At 41.1% G+C, this 21,874-nt stretch overlaps 1 protein-coding gene across 3 annotated transcripts in view; it reads left to right on the plus strand.

The window, feature by feature from the left end:
* arhgap32b (Rho GTPase activating protein 32b) overlaps positions 1-21,874 on the plus strand; it is a 108,662-nt gene that overhangs the window by 51,927 nt on the left and 34,861 nt on the right. Inside the window, exons 1-8 of one of the 3 annotated variants that reach the window (XM_080749158.1) lie at positions 620-664; positions 6,495-6,581; positions 12,203-12,340; positions 13,879-13,971; positions 15,127-15,249; positions 16,285-16,362; positions 19,458-19,539; positions 21,079-21,129. In XM_080749158.1, the coding sequence (XP_080605284.1) occupies positions 13,891-13,971; positions 15,127-15,249; positions 16,285-16,362; positions 19,458-19,539; positions 21,079-21,129 (415 nt within the window). In that variant the 5' untranslated portion in view covers positions 620-664; positions 6,495-6,581; positions 12,203-12,340; positions 13,879-13,890. Of the gene's footprint in view, positions 1-619; positions 665-6,494; positions 6,582-12,202; positions 12,341-13,878; positions 13,972-15,126; positions 15,250-16,284; positions 16,363-19,457; positions 19,540-21,078; positions 21,130-21,874 lie in introns of those variants that run through there. The other 2 variants (XM_080749156.1, XM_080749157.1) reach the window with 2 other exon arrangements.

The following is a 21,874-nucleotide window of genomic DNA, read 5'->3' on the forward strand; positions in this document are numbered from 1 at the left end:
GAAAAGAGGAAGAGGGAAAAAAAGGGAGAGAGAATAGCATGTGGCGAAGGACCGAGAAAGCACACGGTGAGGAGGTTCAGGAATCAAGAGGATCAGGAACACAGATTTCTTTCCCCTCTATCGGCCATTTCCCGCGTGCTTTCATTCTGCAAACTACTGAGCATTAAGAAAGTTGTATTCAGTCACAGGCCACGCGGAAAGGCAGCCAGACAGAATTTGAAAAAAGGAACAAATATGAGACAACACAACGGTGGGATAGGAGAGAGGACAAAATGGAGGGGGTGATCGCTGTCCCGTCTAGGAATCCTTCAAACCACCACCTTTCATCTTCCACCTCCAACAGCTCAGATGTTGACATCGCGGCGTCCCTTCTCTCTCTGAGTCCCACGAAGGGAGGACTTTGCACTGTGTGTCAGGAGGAGCAGAGAGCTGCCGTTTGTGTTGTTGTCCTGCCGAGTGGGATCGCGCTGTGGACCAGCGGAGCAGGGGTTTGCGGGCTGGGGCGTGCGTGCCTACACACACTCTCAAACACACCCACATGCTGAGAGAGATAGCGGCTCAGGGGGACAGGTGTCAGAGGGTTGAGCTCTTCAGCTTCATGGCATGAAAGGAAGTCAGCTGTAGGAACTGTACCGGGAGTAAGCAGAGACAGGAATTGGCTTCTGTGAGTACAACGTGTACACTGAAGAAATCCTCAGAGTTAATTTTTTTTTTTTAAACTTAAATCTTTATTTGCAGTTCTCACACATACATACAAGCACAGGGTTCACAATATTCATTTCAAATGTCTGTTTTCAGTCCTTTTCAAAGTTCAGTGATGGTGTCATCCTGATGTGTGTTATACACAGTCCATTTTTCCCACTTCTCCAAGAATAGGTCTTCTTGCAATCTGAGTTTGTGTGTAAATCTCTCCATTACAAATATTTCCTCCACAATGCACAGCCACTGCTCACAACCCGGAGGGTCATCTTTATACCACAATCTTGTAATTGCTTTTTTGCTGGCTGCTAGTAGCCTCAGAGTTAATTTAACACAGAGAGTGAACAAATGGATCCAAATGGACCCATAAGGATACATTTGTACACCCTCAGAGTTACACATGGATATTAACACTGAGTACTTTACTGTGTTTCTATCTCTTGTCATTCTGTCAATGTTACTTTCTCCTTTTCTTATTCCCATTTCTCCTAATTACCATGCTGCTTGTCTGTATAGGGGTCAGATGATGGTTTCAGCCTTGTGCCGGTGTGTCTCCAAAGCCCATTAAAATGCTTGCAGTGAAATATGGCTGTCACAGCATTTGCAGAGGGACGGCACAAATTGGCTTCTGATTGTATAGCTTTGGCTCCACTCTCAAATTAATGGACTACTATACAGCCTGAAATGTAATAAGAAACCAAATTGTAACAATGGGTCAAAGGCAATAATCGCCCCAAAATGTATACAATTGTGAACTCATAACATAACAACAATTTTGTAAAAGGTTTAATGGAACTTATTAGAATTATTATTATTTTTGGAATGTAATACGTTTTGGGCTATATTAACAATACTAGTAAGACACCTGAGGGTGGAATGCGACCTCAGGGTGACATGCGCCAATTCTTGACTATCTGGCCAACCACAGCGTTTCTCTGACGATTCTAGTTGTTATCATTCTGGGGGGAGTTTGTTCATGTTTTTGTGAGGGTATCAACCCTAGGAGACACGGGGAGAACATGCAAACTCCACACAGAAAGGCCCTATCGCCAACCCCACCTAGGGTGTGAGCAATAGGGCCTAAACATGGAGATGTGGAGAACACTATATATGGAGATAGTCCAGTCCATCATGTCATATGGGACTACCGTCATAGACAGTAGCCATTGTTAGGCCGGAGTCAATGGCTGTCTGTCTGTCTGACTGTCTGTACAGGAAGTGATGTCACATGACATACTTTTTATGCCCATATATGAGTCATTCTGTACCACATCTCCATGTTTAGGCCAAACAGGTTCGCTCCATTTCTCCATGTATAGGTCCAAATGACCAACGTCGAGCTTGACAAGGAGGATACCGCACATTGTACCTCATCCACCATTTCTTCTCTCTCCTTTTGGTATCTTTATCCTCCTCCTCCTTTTTTTCTTTTTTATTCTTCTCTTTTTTTCACAGCCGCCCCCATATTTACTTTAGAAAATATATATTAAATTCTAAGAACGTTTCGAGTACCAGTTTGATACAAGAGCGAATAAGCGCTACACTTCTGGAATCCTGTGCGTCGACTTAAAGTCGGATCCAGGCCTAATAACTTTATCTAGCCGCCCCGTTGCCACTTCCTTTTCTTTTCTGAGACACATTGTACCTCATCCACCCTTTCTTCGCTCTCCTTTTGGTATCTTTATCCTCCTCCTCCTTTTTTTGTCTTTCTTAGTCTTGTGTATCCTTCTCTTTTGGCTACTGTCTATGACGGTAGTCCCATATGACATGATGGACTGGACTATCTCCATATATAGTGTTATCCACATTTCGTGTAGCCGCCCCGTACAGGAAGTGATGTCACAACTCGCTGACATCACACTGACATCACAGGGGTACGGAAGGACACTCAAGCGACACGGTTCTTCAGAGTATATGCGACCTTCGGTCGCAATAATAATATTGGGCTGGATAGCCTTTTCCTTTTTATTAACAACATAATAATTCAAAACATAATTTAATAATACAGATAAACTGACATGTAGAAGAAGTTCAATACTGTGCTGCTGATGCATCCCAATAAGTTCCGCGAAATAAGTACACACAAAGAATCTAAACTAAAAACTATATACAGTATGAAAATGATTGTCCATTGAAAACTGTTTTTAAGGTGAACCTTGTTTACTGCTACGTCCATTCATCTACTGCTGCCTCAAGGTGGACCATCTTTAATACTCTACATGTGTTCTATAATGCTTGTGTCCTATTTGCATTTGCAGCTTGGAAAGCACATGTGTGCCAATAGGTTCAGATGACACAAATTCAGTGAGTCACCTCTATAGGCTGTGAACACTGCTTAAAGTGTCACAGAGGCACATGCATCACTTCCTTAATGTTTCATATCTTCCCATGCAGCAGTTGCTGGATAGTGATGGGACAAATTCACAGAAAGGCTCACGCTTGGTGGGAAATCACTTCCAGTTCACCGTTGTTGGTGGTACTGTACTGTACTGTACTGTACTGGACGTCAGCTTGCCAGTGGGCAGAATGCTTGCTGATGACGTAACGCTTTGTCTGCAAAAACAGAGAGGGCTGATGAATGATGGGACAGTGATTCTTTCAATTTAATTTTTTTATGAAAGACTGTCAAACTTGATGTGTAAGTGTAACAGGTTATATTCTTTTTATTGATTTACTTCAGTATAGAGGACATCTGTTGGAGAACCAAAACCAAAAAGTGATCTGTGGCCTATTGTTCCAAAATACTGGCACTCATATCAATGTCAATATCAGTGGTTATTCTTGAGTTGACTGTTGTTCGCACAACAAACTTCACTTTCTGACAGTGCCTCTAAATGTCTACATTTAGAGGCATTGACAGTCTTTCATGATGCTATACTCTAGTATAGCATCATTGGTGTATTGACAGATTACTTAAAGTCTGTAAAACCTTTAAGGATCAATTTTAACTGTTGGCTGAAAGTAATCACATGGGTGTTGCTATCATCCATCTTAATATCCTTGCTATTTGGAATATCCTCCTATACTTAATGGACAGATATCAAATATAGGCGTTCTGAACCATTCCATCCTTTATGAAAACCTTCATGGCTAGATGTTGATGTTGTGTAAGTAATGTGTAGATGTAGTGCTGCAGTGCAGAACACATACAGTGTACATTACTGTATTGCTCCTAAATCACTGGTTGTCATTGATTGGGTGGCTTTCCATGCCTTCAGAAGCGAGCTTCCAGACTCTGAAACCCTCGCATTGAAATAGGAGAAAGCATTGCACTGCTTGAATGTCTGCCCGTTTGGCATTGGATTTCAGGTTCTATGCTTTTTAATGTCCTGGTTGGTCCTGCTGAGAAAATATCTTCTGTTTGTCGGTTTTGCTAGCGTAATGTTGGAAGTGCTAAACCTAGTTTATTACTGCTGACAATTAAGAGATTGAAGGATGGAAGTGTTTTTTTTTCTCTTATATTACAGTAGTTTGTGTCTTGGGGAGAGACACACTGCACGCACACACACACACACACACACACACACACACACACACACACACACACACACACACACACACACACACACACACACACACACACACACACCACAGTGGCCCCTCTTCACCCCACCCCTCTATTAGCAGCTCTCTTTAAATCAAGGCAGCTTTAATGGAAACAAAAACACTTCCATGTGTGTTTCTTCTCTCCCTGGCCCCATGTCAATGTTTAGACAATGTCTGTTTGGTGGACCGTCCTATAGCACTTTAATACCATCAGTCTCGCTTTTTATGTTTTCGTCTCTGGAGCGGATTGTTTATTTTCTCTGACTGCATGATGACACAAGTGAAAACACACTGGAGAAATTAGAACATTAAGTTACATTTGTTCTCTGAATCAAGAGCCTATTATCCATCGATGTGCCTAAAATGAAATATAAAAAATATGGTGAAGCAGCTTTCTGCTTCTACGGACCGACAGTTTGGAATAAACTCCCACTACACCTAAGACAGGCAGCCTCTGTGGATAGCTTTAAAGCACAGCTCAAGACCTATTTCTTTACTCTTGCTTTTAGCTGAATTATTTTTTTATCTCTTTGATGCTATTGACGTCCACACTGTTCTGAAATTGTTCTTCAATGTTTTATGTTTTTATTGTTCTGCTTTATTGTATTCATGTGTATTTTATTTTTTCTGTTAAGTAACTGTGCTTCATTTTCTGCTCTGTAAAGCACTTTGAGCTGCATTTCATGTCATGAAAGGTGCTATACAAATAAAGCTTTATTATTATTATTATCAATTTATATATTTTACTCACTCCTGGCTAGATAGCTTTGGTCTGTTTTGAGGACAGCAATAGAATAAATAGTCTGTGGTCTCAATAAATAGAACATGGCACCAACACTGCCAGGGTAGGCATTTGATTACCATTAAGGCGTCCCCTATAAACAAAGTAACAAATACATGAGGGGACCATGGTGGCTCAACCTGTTTGTGTGACCACATAACTGCTACACCTCCCGGTTTAATTCCGGTTTGGAACAAATATGGATGACCTTTCACTCTTTACTCTCTTTGCCCTTCCTTTCACTTAAAGCATGAAAAATGCTGTGTAAACTGTAACCAGTCTTTAAAATAAGAGAAGAATAAATTCATGTCATCTGAAAATGTCCGTTAAATGTAGGTCACATACTGTAATATGAATATTTACGGCTTTTCTGTGTTTTTACTCGTAATTTGGGTTCTCTATTAAATAATAAAAAACAAATGTGAATTTTACAAGCCATTTTTTGTGGGCTGGCTGTTTTGCAAATGATGTAATCCAACAAGCTGTTTTGATTAGCCTTCATATCATACAGTAGTGTACTGTACATCAAGTAGGGACTCATTTAAATCACCCCCTTCTTAATATCTCTACCCACCAGGTAGAGAAATATGTTCTCTTCATCCTCCATGTTTTTCTTGTATGTCCTCCTGTGAAAGTTATATTGTAGTTGATAATCTGTATGTAAAAACAGTGAATTTCATGTCGATTTCTCACTTCAAGATTTCACCTTGCGTTGGCTGATCTGCAAATGGAAATGAATCTTTAAATACTAAACCTCTATGATCAAAACATCCTTCCTTTGTCTATTACTGTACTTCCTGTACTTACTTTTAGACACTTCCAGTAGCTGTTCTTGCCCAGTGTACCAGCCCATTAGATTCTAAGTTATCTTGTAATCAAGTGGAAGTTTTGGCCTACAGATGGTGCTACGTGCTAGCGGAAAGGCCATTGGGTCACCAAAATCTTCTTGGGAGCATGAAAGTGTTCAGCAAATTCCATGGCAATCCAGTCGTATTTTAGATAACTTGTTTGGGACCAAAGTGTCAGATTGACAGAACATTTTCCTCTTGCCGCTGGCAGGGCTAAATATATAAAAAGGCTAGGAACATGCCTACATAAAATGTATCCTAATAGCCTTCTCTTCGACCCCATTTCAGTGCTTATAGTTCATGGACATCCATATTAGTCTCCTTGGTGGTCTACTGGGGACCAGTGAAAGATGGCTGCCTGCTGTGCCATAGTTCCCGGCTTCACCCTCCTCTCATTCATTAGTTCATTGAAATGTGGTCAATTAATAAGCTTCCACTGGGAACACATGATCATAACGATCCCTTCCTATTTACAGTATATGCTGTCTATTTCTGTGGACCATGTTTGTGCACTTGAGGGTTAAAGACTGGGCTTGTTTTCTGCCTCCTATTTGTTGTTTTGTACCTACGTGGCAATTATATATTCTCTCTCTCTCTCTCATTTCATCTCTCTCTCACAGTTGTCCCTCGGGGATGAACAGAGCGAAGTGACACGGAATGGCTATGAGTCCAAGGAGCTGGTGTACTTGGTCCAGATCTACTGCCAGGTAAGACAGATGAATCACCTGTGTCCCAAAGTCATTCTTAACACATGGGAAGCCACGGTTTCTAACATTTCTAGCTGTTGCTGCTGCCGCCGTTCACTCACGCTTTATTTTGAAGAGCCTCGGAAGCTTTGTGCGTGTGCACGTGAGTGTCCACTGACGATTGAGGAAGAAAATCCATTTGTTTACAAACGCTCGCGAAACTAAAATCCAAACCGGGGCCGACCATCGCGGTAAAGTGTCGCCGTGAAAACAATCAGATCTCTGCTTCCCTGGCGTTCTTTGCACCTCATTCATAGATAAAGCCCTTTTTATGTTTCAGCCTAGAATGGAAATCAATGCAGCCTAGTCGCGCCATTTTCTCTCTCTGCGAGCCACGGTGTGACGTATGGACAGTTAACCCTTTGTTGTCTCGTTGAGGAACGAGACAACTCCTTTTGGCAGAGCGACCCCTAGTGGCCTTATCTCGTTACTGAACGAGTTTGGCCCCTTGGGTGTTAATCAGTCATGCAGAAATGCATGCCGACCAAGACTAGACACACACATGTGTAACCTCTTCCATAAATAACTCCCCTACCCTTCCATTCACCTGGATGAACGTGGCCCAATCCATGAAGATCGGTGGGATTTCAATGCAGCTTACTGAGATGGAAATGAGTTTTGAAACGTGTAATGTAGACTAGAGTGACTGGGTAATCGGAAGATTGTGTCTGTCAGATGGGTGATCGATTACGTCTGTCCGATTACGTCTGTAGAGTACTGTTCCAACTTTCATTTATTTCACTGTCCTTTAGGTGTCAGTATTTTGTGTCCTCATTGTTGCCTTCAGGATTGTTGTGGGGAGAAGTGTCTTGGAACAAAGTGTTGGAGAGTGTTGTCTCCTTTGGAAGTTATGAACCGCAAGTTTGAATTCCACACTTAATTTCGTTGTCAAAATGCAACTCACCAAAGTTGGAAAAAGTAGTTTTAAGACATTTTCTTTTTTAAGACTCTTGGAAATTTGTTTTTGTGTTGATGGGATTTCTTAGTGAACAATAGTCACAATAGCATTTTGGAACAAAAGAGTAGGAACATTCACAGTCACACACCCATGCACAAAAAAAATCGTCTAGAATCAAGCCCCCTTGAAACTAATTTGAATCCGGTCTCACGCATTTTCCCCAATGCTGTAGATCATATTCCATTTCCATGACCTTGTCCATGCCAGAAAGAAGTATGTGGCTCAACACTTGGAAATTCCAACTCTGTGCAGCCATTGGAAAAGGAGAGCTAAATGTGCAGCCCTGTTCCATAAAAAGCTGGCAAAGAGCTGGCCTTGAGCCTTATACTTGAGCGTAAAACTGAAAGTAACCCAGCAGCAGCCACAGTGATTCACTTCCACAGACCCAGAATGAGGAAAAAGGTATGTGGAAGCACCATCTAAAAGTGGGACAGCATAAAACCCACAGAACGCGCCCACCCCCCTCACAGCCCAGCGGTGGCTCTCCCAGTCAGTGCTGCTTACAACTGCACTAGAATCAGTGGGTTGAGTGGTGCACTGCAGTCTCAGTCGCTCAAGCCCTGGCTCCAGTACAAACGGATCTTTCTAGGCCAAATCAAAGTACGTTTTTGGAATGTCTTTTCTTTATTTATTTTTTGTTTTCTTCATTGCTGAATCTGGGCTTTTGAGGTTTGGAAGCCTGTGTTGCTTGATGAAAAATAAGAAGCAACAACTCTGTGGAATAACTGGAGGATGAATTTTCTGCAAGCCGAGTTGCATTTAATGTGGCGGACATGGTTTGCACTTGCACTCTGGGCTTTTCATTACCACATTTTACAATGATTGTACAAGCACATTGTAGTGCTTTGATATGAGAAAATGTCTTTGAACACATAATGTACAAGTCCATGGGCGCCTTGACATTTTGGGGTGAACAGCGCATGTGAAGGATGATTGTATTGTACAGATTTATTGGGGCAAAAGACAGAGGAGACGACTCTACAAGGTGAGACTGGAAATAGAAAACAGGACAGAGACATTGCGTATGGGGAGACCCACAACAGGGGAAGACATACTGCACAGTATGTAGGTTTCAGTGGAGCCATGTTTACACAGACAGAGGCTTGGGGATGCTTTCTTTTGGCAACCTGGAAGTTCACAAACATCCTCTGGGACTCAGTTCTTGACCCTTGCCAAACTCAAGCAAGCACCACACTGTGGTTTTGCTCAAGGACTATATGTGCTATTATGGATAATTTAAAGAGATTGTAACAGATCATTTTAGATGCCAAAAATACAAATAGGGTGGAGGAAGCATGCCTTTGGTATATAGTGTATGTATAACCATTAACAAAAAAGAAAGCAGAAAAGGTTCAGTTTTATTAAGTCATGCAGTCAGTTTTAGAAACTTAGCTTGAAGATTTTTTTATACCTGCCCCCAAGCTTTATGAACAAATGATATCTGATCTCTATTGAAGACACTTCACTATCAGACAGCAATTTGGTTTGAGGAACAAGTACTGTATTCTATCGTTACAAAACATGATTGGTGGTCTGTAGATGTACACAAGGACAATTTGGACAAGGAGGTCTGTCAAATCTGTTTGTTTGTCCGGTGATGAACTCTGGACCTCTGGACTGTTAAGCGTGACATTTCTTCTGCATGCTTCCAGTAGGTCAAGGAAATAGATTGTTTTTCACGTATGTTTTATATTTGAAATAGCTCTCTATTTATAATGGCAGTCAATGGCATTCGGATTGGGCTGAAACCTTCCTCAAATATGAAGGCATATGTCAAAGATAGGCCATAAGCCCCATTTCCACTGCGCGGTTGAACCAGAACCTTTCAGAACCTGAACCTATATTTCTTTCGTTCTGGTTTTGTTTCCATAGCACACAGCCTGGTTTCAGACAAGGTTCTGAGAACCTTTTTTAGGCCCTGCTCTTGATGTAGTAGTAAACTTGTGCTGCTGCTCTTTTTTGGGACCTCCCCGGTCTGGTATAGGTTATATGGTAAAAAACGTAAGCAGAACTTGGTCCCGGAACTTCATGTTCTTGGTTCTGGAAAGTTTAGGTTATAGTTCTGGTTCGGCCCTGTAGTGGAGAAGGGGCTTTAGATGACTGATGTCAAGTCTGGTCTGGTCAAATTGCAGTTATTAGATCCTGTCCACTTTGGGCATACAAGGTGGAAGAAGAGCCAAAGAGCCATGTCTCTTATTTATTTTTTACTTGTAGAAAAGCTGATGGTTACATAAAGATTGTTGTTGTATCAGGCCAACTTTCTTACTTGAATTTAGAAACTTGCTGATAAGTTAAGTGAAAGGGTGCTCTGCTGTGAACCATAGTGAGATCCTCTCTCTCTCTCTCTCTCTCTCTCTCTCTCTCTCTCTCTCCCTCGCTCTCTCTCTTCCCCTCTTTCTGTGGTCCTCCCCTCCACACACGCACACACACACACACACACACACACACACACACACACACACACACACACACACACACACACACACACACACACACACACACGCATGGCACACACACACACACACACACACACACACACACACACACACACACACACACACACACACACACACACACACACTGAGAGAGAGAGCAGAGGGTTACAGACACCCGATAAAACAACATGCCGCTGGGTACAGCAGATACCACTGAAACATAATTATTAAAAATAATTTAATTAATGAATTCCATTATCCTCCAAATACTCTACCACCTTCAGAAAATAAATCATTTTGAAGATAGGGTGAATGAGCAAGTCCACCCGTATGTCAGCTGTATTCATACAAGATAATTGGATTGGATTGGATTGGATTGGATTGGTGGAGAATTATTCATCTTTCATAGATTAATGTTTTAATTATTGGAGAAAGGGCAATAAATCAGTCTTGGACATTTAGTTATTGTTTCTTGTTTTATTTCTCTCCTTTCTTCCTGGCTTATATTTCCTTCTATTTTATATAATTTTCACCGTTTGTAGCATACATGGCTTTCAATGAGCTCATTGAAAAGAACTATTCCATAAATCTTTTTAATGCATTGATTACACAATGCAGCAGAGAATGTATTCATTGGGCTTAGGGTTAGGGTTAGATCATAAGAGCCCTTTTGACATATGGGTTCTTTTTCACTCGTACTTTGATGGGATTTCTCCAGTGAATTGGCTAATACTGTATATCTCAGTAACGGAAAGAGAACTGATTACAGAAAATTGGTTTTAATTAACTTTTTCTCTGCCATTTTAAACATAGCTGTAGTAAGCAGCTGCCAAATTGTCCTTACCTTTTAGCGTGGGCACGCGCACGCATCGTGCACAATCTGTGCGCGACTCATCTAGTAGACGTGTAGACTCGGTGACAAGCTTTCGAATACAAAAAACCCCATTGAAAAAGACATATTCGTTGCCACGCTGTATCTCTGCTTATCAGCCAGTGTTTACATGAAAAAGCATTGAAAAAAGCCAACTGTGCGCTATGGTAACACGTGGACACGTTCGCGCACAAAACGCACGATATGTGCGGGGATCATAATCCAGGCGTGTAGAGACTGGATCAAAGTTTCCAAACGCAAAAATCCGATTGAAAAACGAACGTTCCATCGCCCAGTAGCTTCCACTTCTGTTACACAGTAAACCAATGGAGGCGGGACTATGGCCCAGGCTCAGACTGGATACGGAAAGCTGGATCCGGTCCAGACCGGAAATGACCGGATACAGTTAGGGGGGCGGGCCTAAAGAGCCAGAATCAGCGAAAATCTGTGCTAATACTTTTAATCCTTTCATAATGATTAAAGCTAATTAAACTTTACGGGCTCTACGGGCATGGCAGCGCGGTACAGCGGGAAATCTACGGGCTCTACGGGGATCGCGAGGTATGAGTTAAGTCGTATAAGAGTGACAATTTGACACACATGTAAAATTAAATGTTGGTATGCTCCTTTATCCACTTAAACCTCCTTAGTGTGGGGAAGACTTGTTGATCGGCTACTTTCATTTTAATGCTTTCCCCACAAGAAAACTGAAAATAAACTAGTAGTCTATAGAGCCCTGAGGGACTCCACCGGTCAACCATATGAGGTTTAAAGGACAACTTTGTTTTTTTACAACAAGGGTTCATATTTTAGATTGTAATTAGAGAAAAGAAAAAGTGAGCGTTAAAATGTTTTCATTTGTTTCGTTCTATTGTTTTATCGCGTTTACCGTGCTAAAATGTGGGGCATGCGTACGCATGGGGGCATGCGTACAAGTGGCTAAATATGTATTTTCAGACACAATAAGACAGCAGTTTAATTGTTGCTATTTAGAGTAACACTTCTAGCCCCCATAAGTCACATCCAACCATGAAAGGTTGCGTTGTATCTTGGGAATGGGCTTATTCTGTGTAACATGACATATTTAGCCACTTGTACGCACTGAAATAAGAATCTCTAAAACAATAGAAAGAAGTAAATTAAATAATTTTAACACTCATCTTTTATATTCTTTAATTACAATCTAAAATATGAACCCTTGTTGTAAAAAACTAAAGTTGTCCTTTAAGTAGTTATGTCGGGTCTCTTGAAGTGTTCTCTCGGGCTCTCTGCTTGTACTACTGGGCTGCATTGACCTTCTTATCCTCTTGTCATTTAGGGTCGGAGCTGGATTGTGAAGCGCAGTTATGAGGATTTCCGGGTCCTGGACAAGCATCTGCACCTTTGCATCTATGACCGCCGCTTCTCCCAGCTGCCTGAGCTGCCCCGCTTTGACAGTCTGACGGATCAATCAGAGGTGAGACGTGCAACACACACACACATGTGTATATTGTTGTCGCTGTCGGTTGGAAACCCCATATGTTGTGCTATTTATGAAGTAGTGCATTTTGCATACACAAATAATATAAAAAGTTACAATTTAGAGATATGAGGTTTCTGCCCAATAGCAACGATAGGCACTTGGTATACGCTTTGTATTTTGACAATGAAATGAACTGAGAATTGCCTAAATGAAATTATTTCTTACATCCAAAACATGTTTTACTTTGTATTTCAGGCTTAATATCCATATATAGCCATAGTTTTCGGAGTAATTAAAATCTTGCACAGTCTGCATAGTTAAAATGTCATGCAGTTTTGTTTGCATCCTCATCATGCCCACCAATAGTGGGTCAGTGGAGCTCAAATGTAAATGATTATGTTGTCACGTGCCGAAAATAGCAGACTTACAAGCTCACGAGGTGTCACATCCATGACTTATTCTGTTGGTCCATTTTCAGCACACAACACCAATGTGTGATGGCGGCAAACTGTGTTGGGAATGTTCGATGCCACCGTTTGACTTTGTGATTAGGTATATTTATTTTATTTCACTTGAGAGAAGCTGGTACTTTGACAACTTTATTCAAGTGGCTATACTTGTTGGTTTGTGATTTCAGCCTCAGTACTTCACTGACAGAATTCTGTTTCATACAGGGGAAAAAGGATCAGAGCATTGAGAGTCAAGTGTCATAAAATGCTTCCGATTACAGAAAACAGGTTTATTCATGTCTTTAAGATTTGACTAACAAGAGCAAAGTCTCATCTATTTCTCTGTATTCTCTATGACGTTATATGGGAGGCACTGGAGAGGCCGATACTGAACACTGAACCACACAAAACTTCACTGAATAGATTAAGCCGTGTCTACTTGAAAGCACAGGAGACTCTAATGGGATTCTCAGGGCCCAAACCAAACTGGTCAAACCAGCTCAGACCTGAGCCCTGTTCATCATAGACGTGTGTGTGTGTGTGTGTGTGTGTGTGTGTGTGTGTGTGTGTGTGTGTGTGTGTGTGTGTGTGTGTGTGTGTGTGTGTGTGTGTGTGTGTGTGTGTGTGTGTGTGTGTGTGTGTGTGTGTGTGTGTGTGTGTGTGTGTGGCTTGGGAATTGGGTGGTTTGAAGAATAATGGGTTTAATTAGATGCTTGAACTACACAAAGGTGGGTCTCAACTCTAGAGCTGTGTATATAGAATGAATTGTTCCGGATGAAAAGGGTCACCAGGCTAATTGTATAGTGTGATGCTGTATTGTGATGCCCTCTACAGAGCACTTGGTCATAGTTTTGATAGGTGCAAAGTTTAACAAACCACCATTAAGTCACAAAGAAAAAAGAGAACTAGCCTAGGGTCTTGCCACTGCAATCGCTTCTTCATTTGGGAAGGTACAGTCAATTGTCAGCATCTGCTCAAATAATTTGTTGTTAACTTAATGTTAGGACATTCTGTGAACTGAGAGTGTTCAGTAGCTCTGATGAGTCTCTTAACTGGCTCCTTGCTTCTTTTTCCCCTTGCTAGTCAGTTTCCCAGATGCTACTGGCTTACCTCTCCCGACTCTCTGCCATCGCAGACAACCAAATCAACTGTGGGCCAGCTCTCACATGGATGGAGGTGTGTATGATGGTTCTATCCTCTTATGGGAAAGTATTCTCGGTAGCAACTAACGGAATTTGATCAACTTGGCAAAATGATTAATAGCCGCTGCCTCTCTTTTAATTTTGTTATTGCTCTGATTCTTCTGTATGTGAGAGGTGGGAGTAAGAAGAAGTTCAAGTCAATAAGAGATAGCTGATGATGGTGTTAATCGCATGCTTAATTAAAGGAATACTTCACCAATTTCCAATGTTATGACCATGCCAAACTTTGCACACGCACTCCTTGGCTGGCAAACCACAACCTCCGCCCCTGATTTCTCACATGCCCCTCTTCTAGCGCCACCATGAGGTTGCTTTTTGCAGACACTATTAATGTGTATACATGCGACCTGGCGGTCGCTTATCTCCCGATTGGGGAGTCTTACTGGTATATTGTATAAAGTGCATGAAGAAAAAAAAACACCAGCTATATTTGTCTGTATCACTCAGTGTTAATGCAGAAGGTTGACCTAGTTCCACGTACTGCTGACGTATTTTGAATGTTAGTGGTGGTACACTCCTGAAGTAATATGACAAGAGACAGGCAGCTGCACCCACTGCCCTGGCCAAGGAGGTGACTACTGGTGAGGAAGAATCTGAGCTATTCCAAGTCAGAGAATGATGTGAAGCTAGAGCTTCTGGGTTTCGAGATACTCAGTGTTTGGGCCAGGGAACGTTCTTGCACCGATGCCAAGTATAACGGATGGCTGTTAAATGGATATAACTAAGGTTGAAAAAATTTAAATTTTATTCCTTTGACGTCATCTCAGGAACATTGGCATAGCAGAGATGAAACTGATACCAGTCCTTAAAATGTAGGGCAGATTAATCAAACCGTTGAACCACTGAAAATAGCAGCTCTACAAGCTCACAGCCCATCACATTGCCACATTGTGCGCCTGTAGATCTGCTATTTACACAATTTTTATTTTCATTTATATAACATTTTTGTCCTACTAGACCGGTACCCTTCCACCTAGACGTCAATTTTAATCTTGGAGGTTAATGTCATGCCAAAATAGGGACGCCAGGTTGAAAGTGGTTAAGTATTAGTCTTTTTGGATCTAGTCACAGATCTACCAAATAGCTAGTGTGACATGCAAGTTGCCTTTCTGCCTGTGTACATTGCCAGGTTGACAACAAGGGCAACCATCTGCTGGTCCATGAGGAATCATCCATAAACGTGCCGGCCATCGCCGCTGCTCACGTCATCAAGCGCTACATCGCACAGGCTGCAGATGAGCTGTCATTTGAGGTACCGAAACTGAATTGGAGTCCCAATTAAAGCTTGTACATGTGCAAAACACGCTAACACCTCAGGACATATCTGCAGTCAATTTAATTTCTGTATTCTCTGTTTATATTAATCTAGAAATGACACACAAGAACATCTCATGTATACAGTATGCACACAATAAAGCATAGAGTTCACACACTGTTGGACTGGGTCCCATTGTGTTGTAGAGAATGTACAGATATTAGTAGCATCTACAGAAGTCCTAAAGCATAATTATTTGTGTAAACTATAGCCCCTTTCCCACTAGCACTGAAAGCCTTAAATCCACTGGCAATGTCCTATATTGGAGTAATGTGGCAACAGGAGTCCATTTCCATCAAATTCCCCACTCCCATCCTTGTATCATTTACATAACTCTTCATGAAGCGAAGGTGTCAGATTGCCATAACGTGTGACATTTCTGTTCTATGAACAAAAGTGCTTCATAATAATAATGTTGGCCTAACTAAGAGATTTGCTGAAAGCAGTCAAATTATTTTTTACATGCATAGATCATTTGTGTTAACAAAGATCATTTGGGTTAACATTTTTGTGAGAGAAATTTGTATTTATTTATTACGTATATTTGTTCATTTCATAGAAAATATACATCTTTTTATCGTCCCTGACTGCCTAGTCTCACATGCTTTAGACACCTCAAGAATTACTTACTGCCACTACCGTATATTTGTATCCAGCAATGTTATGGATCCCATGTGGCAAAGGGGCTTAAGCGTATGCACGTACAGTACGCACAATAGATGCATTTTGCATTCTCACAGAATGTACAGATCAATGTTAGCTCTCAGCAGGGATTTGACTGACTAAATTATATACACTTTTGTATCCTTCAGGAAACACAATTATTCACTGACCACTTGCTCTGCTCAGTCTATTTCAGTTATCACTTATTTCTTTCAGATATAAGAGATAGAGTGACGTGTGTGTGTTCCCTTTAGTTGAACAAGCCTACTTAATGTACCTCCTCTACTCTTATTGTTCCTCATACGGCAGGTTGGTGACATTGTGTCAGTGATTGATATGCCCCCGAAGGAGGACACAACATGGTGGAGGGGCAAGCATGGATTTCAGGTTGGTTGTTCAACACACCAGTACCCCAGCAATATTGTTTAATCACATGATGCCCAGTGTCCCTTTTCTGGGGCAAACATTCTGCGAATATACAGTAGCAGATCTGAAATCCATTGTGAATTTGTAGATTGGCTTATTTCTGTGACGAGATTTGGTGTAGAGATAGTATAGAGTCTATACCAAATTTCTTCACCGAATAGACCCTTGTTGGACCCCGGTAAAATTCATATATAGGGTTTAAGTGGTTTTATCAGTGTAATTAATCACCCTATTCATCACATGTTGATTGTATCGAATATCAGCATTTTGTTCTAATATTTCAAACATTCACCTCCCAATTTGATAATGTACCACCCCGCTGTTGAATATGATTTGATTACTGAAATCTGACTTCTGAATAACACAGGACAAAGGGCAGGCAAGCAATGGAATGATTTTGTTTTTCTGTTTTTTCTTCAGAAATGTTACATTGTAAGATGCAATGAAAGTTTGAACTTTTTAGATTCTGTTTTACTGAAGGATTTGATATGACATCGCAACCCTAACACTCAAAACAGAATACCATTGACTGACTGGGTGGTAAACCTTAAGGTTCTCACACAGGAATAAGTCTGTTTATAGTTCATCTTGGCCAGAGGAAGAAATTACTTTTGAAGTTAGTTTTTGTAGGAGGGTTGAAGTTGTCCTCTGGTGGTTGGTGTTAATTCTTTTCACCATCTCCTAGAGAGTTTTGTGAACATTCCCATGGAAAAAAAGGGAAAAAACAAAACAAAATGTATACAGGCCACAAAATGGCTGCTTTCCCCTTGAAATACATGTAATAAAATGACCACAGAGCAAGTAGCTGCAGTCAAAATGAAAAACATTGAATTATGTTGATCTCGGGAGCCACATGGGAATGGTGTGGATCCGATGTGGATCTCTGACTTAATGTGACCACCAGCATGTGACATCAGTCATCTGACGTATGACTCCACATTTGGCAAGGTTTCATCTGAGCCATCTGACTTCCATAAAAAATAAAATATATTATTCAAGTTCAATGTTTCAAAAAGTGTTGTGTGAAAAGAATAGGCTTCTTTTCACAGTGGAGGAGGTATATGGGATGTGTCTTGTCTCACCCTCACTTGTCTCACAGTGTTTTAGACAACTACCACACCCTACTGTAGAGGCCTTGTTATGTTTATTTACGTACACAAACTAGACACAGACATTTACACAAACGACTCTGGGATCATGCAAGATGACTCAGATGATGAATGATGCAAGTTGGGATTGCATTCCCCACCCAGTGTGCAATATCCGTTGTAACTGTTTTACCCAGTGTAGTACCTGTTACCACAGTACTACTGTGATAACATTAGATATTACAATCAATGGGTTATTTTTTAAAAGGCACCTGCCTACTCTGGAATGATGCAAGATTCTCAGAGAACCGAGTGCGGCGCCCACAACCAAACAGCCAAACACTTCAGATTTGGCTGTACTCTGCATCATGTTGCAAAAATACATGTTTCTGGATCTGACGAGGAAGTGACATGCATTCTTTCTAACCCAGTGCATTTTCAGTCATGAGACAAGCCCGTGTTTGGGAATTCCCGATTCAAGTCGAGAGTTTTCTAATACAGGAACAAAGGCTAGTTTTGTGCCTCAGGATTGACTGAACTTCCTCTGTCCTCTGCGGTGACCCCAGTGGGGTTCTGGTCACGGCCGACCTACTTGCCTCCTTCCATCTCTCCATCTTGTCTTGTGTGTTTTGGCTCTCTGCCCTCCTGGACAAGCTCTCCCATTCAGGCTAGCTGGCAGGGCAGCCGGCAGCAGTGATGCCCTAACTGAGGAGTGACGCATCATTATGTAAAAACGGACAGTTTTGTTTCAAGTTCGGCCTTTTCTGAACACTTGTGGAGCCTCAACTTAAACACTTTGAGTGGGCCATTTTCTACTCCTTGCTGTGGACCTGTGTGTCCTTAAAATTCCCTTCAGGCATGGAACCTAATTATAAGATCTTAGGGTTAGAACTTATTTAGTATTTTCGTTTGAGGATTGCACCCAGGGCAGTCTTTTGTGTGAGGAGATGAACCACTTTCAACCTGCCGTCCCTATTATTCTTTATTTTTGGATTTTTTGGGGCTTTTTGATAGTACAGTGGAGAAAGTTGGGGGTTCGGGAATTGAACCCTGGACTCGCTGTCAGGCTGCATGAGAGCCAATATATAGTACTCGCCTTCAAGGAGAACAGGTCACTGGTAGGCGGGTTTCTGAACTGTCCACAGGCCTTCTCTGAGACACAGAGTGAATAGACAAAAATGGTTCCATATTATAATGAGCATTAGTGAAGACCGATTATATGAAGATAGTTTTGAAAATGGATGGTGCACAACATGTTGTGTGAGCTTGTAGATTGACTATTTTTGCTATTGGTCATGTGATGAAGTATCAGACAAAGCAACTGCAGTGCTTTGCTCTGTCCATAGGGGGGCAGACAGTCAATTTGTCAGTGCTGCCAGGAGTGGTCTGCCAGTGACCACAAGGAAAGCAGACAGCAGCATATGTCTGTGTAATGTAGAATGCACCAGAACTACACATGCTGCATGTTAGCTGGCAGCCACTGTGGTAGCTCTGAAGGAAAACAATGAGGAAATCAAAAATAGAGAGTGGGAATGTAAGAAGATTAATAGAGAGAGGGAATGTAAAGAAGATTAATGGCCTACATCATATTTTCAAGTTAGGATAAAAACTAAAACAAATAAATAAACAGAACCAAATATAGAATATTATGTTTATTAATTAAAAATAATTACATGGGCCATTATTTTGAGAAGATGATGGTCATGGTCTTTGTAATGGTGTTGTACTTGGATTGTGCCTTTTTATATATTATTTTTGTTTAGTTAAGCTTAATCAAGAATGACTCCTTCTCCAGAGAGAATAGCCTCTGTTCAGGAAAGCAAGTGTGTCAGAGCAATTCTGACACACATCAGCGATATAGACATACAGTATACTAGGCACTTTAAGAAGAAGCAATTAATTGAAAATTAAATCAAGTAAGTGCATGTATCTCTCTCTCTCTCTCTTCTCTCTCTTTTTTCTGTCCAGGTTGGCTTCTTTCCAAGTGAATGTGTGGAGCTGATAAATGACAAGGTGCCGCAGTCCGTTACCAACTCGGTGCCAAAACCAGGTACTATTCCTTCTTTGATACCAATTATAGGATGTTTGCTTTACGGAAATGATTGCTGATCGGACTTGTCTGTTAACGACTGATGTGGGGGTATTCCCTGTTTTTTAAATCATGTGGATAGGTGTGTGTGTGTGTGTGTGTGTGTGTGTGTGTGTGTGTGTGTGTGTGTGTGTGTGTGTGTGTGTGTGTGTGTGTGTGTGTGTGTGTGTGTGTGTGTGTGTGTGTGTGTGTGTGTGTGTGTGTGTGTGTGTGTGTGCGCCTGTGTGCGTGCGTGCATAGCATGAGGATGTGTCATAAAGGCTGTGTCCCAGCTGATACTATTGCTAGTCTGGAATTCCCGTTACATCGTTAGTAAGTACAGCCATGCATATTCTTAATCATTGGTGGACACAAACCTAAGACCATAATCAAGTGTACATTTATCATATTTTATAAACGGGGATTAGTGTGAATTCAGCTTACATGCTTATTAACAGTGAAAGGAAATCCTTACTGTAATTCCAACACGTTGTCTTCTTAAATAGCTGGTTAATCGCACTGTAATAACATAGTGCAGTGCTAATCCCCAGCAAATAAGTATGCCATGCTGTTGCCAATGTAAAGAAAAAACATACAAACCCCAAGAACACTTCTCAGCAACAAAGAAGAACAAACAATCATCACAATCATAAAGCGCACAGTGCCAACATTATGCCTTGTGGCAGCAATATAGAATGGACTTTGCCCTCGCCTCCTCATGTGGATAATACAGCCAGTGGCAGCCAATGAAAAGCACCTTATGTCATGCCTGGGATGACAGGCGATGAGATCATTTATCAGTCCACTTCCAAAGACTGATTTCAGCCATGTGACTCACTGACTGAGCCGTTCATGTGGCTTTGGGTGGGCGAGTGGGGTAGTATCCCAACCATGGAAAAGCCTGTGGGAGTGAAGGAGCTGGAGAAGTGATGACACAGCGCAACAACTCAGCCCCACAAGATCCACAATTATGGGGATGGTATCATTAAAGGCGTGGGGTTTCATATGCTGTCTTGGACGTTCGTGTTATTTGATGTTTCAAGCCAAACATTCAGGCCTGTCACATTGTGTGTCGTGGACAGATCTCGCATTTTGCGCTGTTGAGTAAAGCATTGCAGTGCATGCAACAGACACTTTGTTCCGTCTCTTTGACTTAATTTAATCAGCTTTTTGGGCTATTGCTTGCATTATTTATTTATTCATTTTGTTTCCTTATTTGTTAAATGTGCATTTGCGTTTGTTTTGGTGTTTACTTATATTAGCATGGCTGAGGACAACAGATGTAGAATCTAATACTATACCCCAAACTCAACCCTTTGGGCAGAACTGACCCTGGTGGTTGGGCTGCCTAGTGTTCACAATATGAGAATGTTTTTCATTGTGTATTTTCCACTGCCACCATGCATTGTTATTGCGGTTGTCCTTTCACTGAACAGAGGAACGTATTAGATGGGATTGTTTTTTGTTTTGTTTTGTTGCTTTTTATGCTTGTATGACTCACCCCTCCGCTGTCTGCCTCAGCATCCCCCTGCTCAGGTCTGCAGCCTGCTTCCTGGAGTCTCTTCCCACCCTGTGCGTGCTGGTATACACATTGCATCCTCCTCACTGACCCCCTTTAGCATACACTCAGCCATAAACACGCTATACATTTTTGCATGTGCATGGAATTTTGTTCTTCAGCTTTTGGCTCATAATTTTATCCTGCTTGCTACTTTAACAAATGATAATACGCGTTGATGCTACCATGTCAATATTATATTATAATATATATTGATAACTCTTAAGCAAATGAAGTGTGATTATATCGTACATTTTTACGCGCCACTTCTTTGGTTTATGAATGCAAATTAGGTATGCTTCAGCCATATAAATAAATGTATAGACAGACATTTCCATTGATAGCAATTATGTGCTTCCATGTCGAATAAGGAAGAGAAATGAATCTATCATAGTATGAGGATGAGCTGTGAAGAAGGAAGTTAGTCACTCATGACATATTTGTAATTTTCTATTTCCCTGGAATAGAACACAATTTATTGTTTTACTATTATAACATAAGATTATATGAGACATGAATTTATTGTTTGTAAATTTGTCTTTGGGTTCAACACATTAAAACATGAAAGGAAATGAAAAGATGACATGAAAGGAACAGCATACTCACAGTCACAGTAGTAAATAGACAGTTTAAAACAGTTTCTACTGTATGTTATACATAGATGCATACAAACAGTGCAGTGTACATACATACAGTACATACTGTACATATGTATATACTTACATAATACACATCATAAATACAGGTACATACATACCA

Source organism: Nannobrachium achirus, assembly GCF_963921795.1.
Source record: "Nannobrachium achirus genome assembly, chromosome: 19".
Taxonomy (NCBI): domain Eukaryota; kingdom Metazoa; phylum Chordata; class Actinopteri; order Myctophiformes; family Myctophidae; genus Nannobrachium; species Nannobrachium achirus.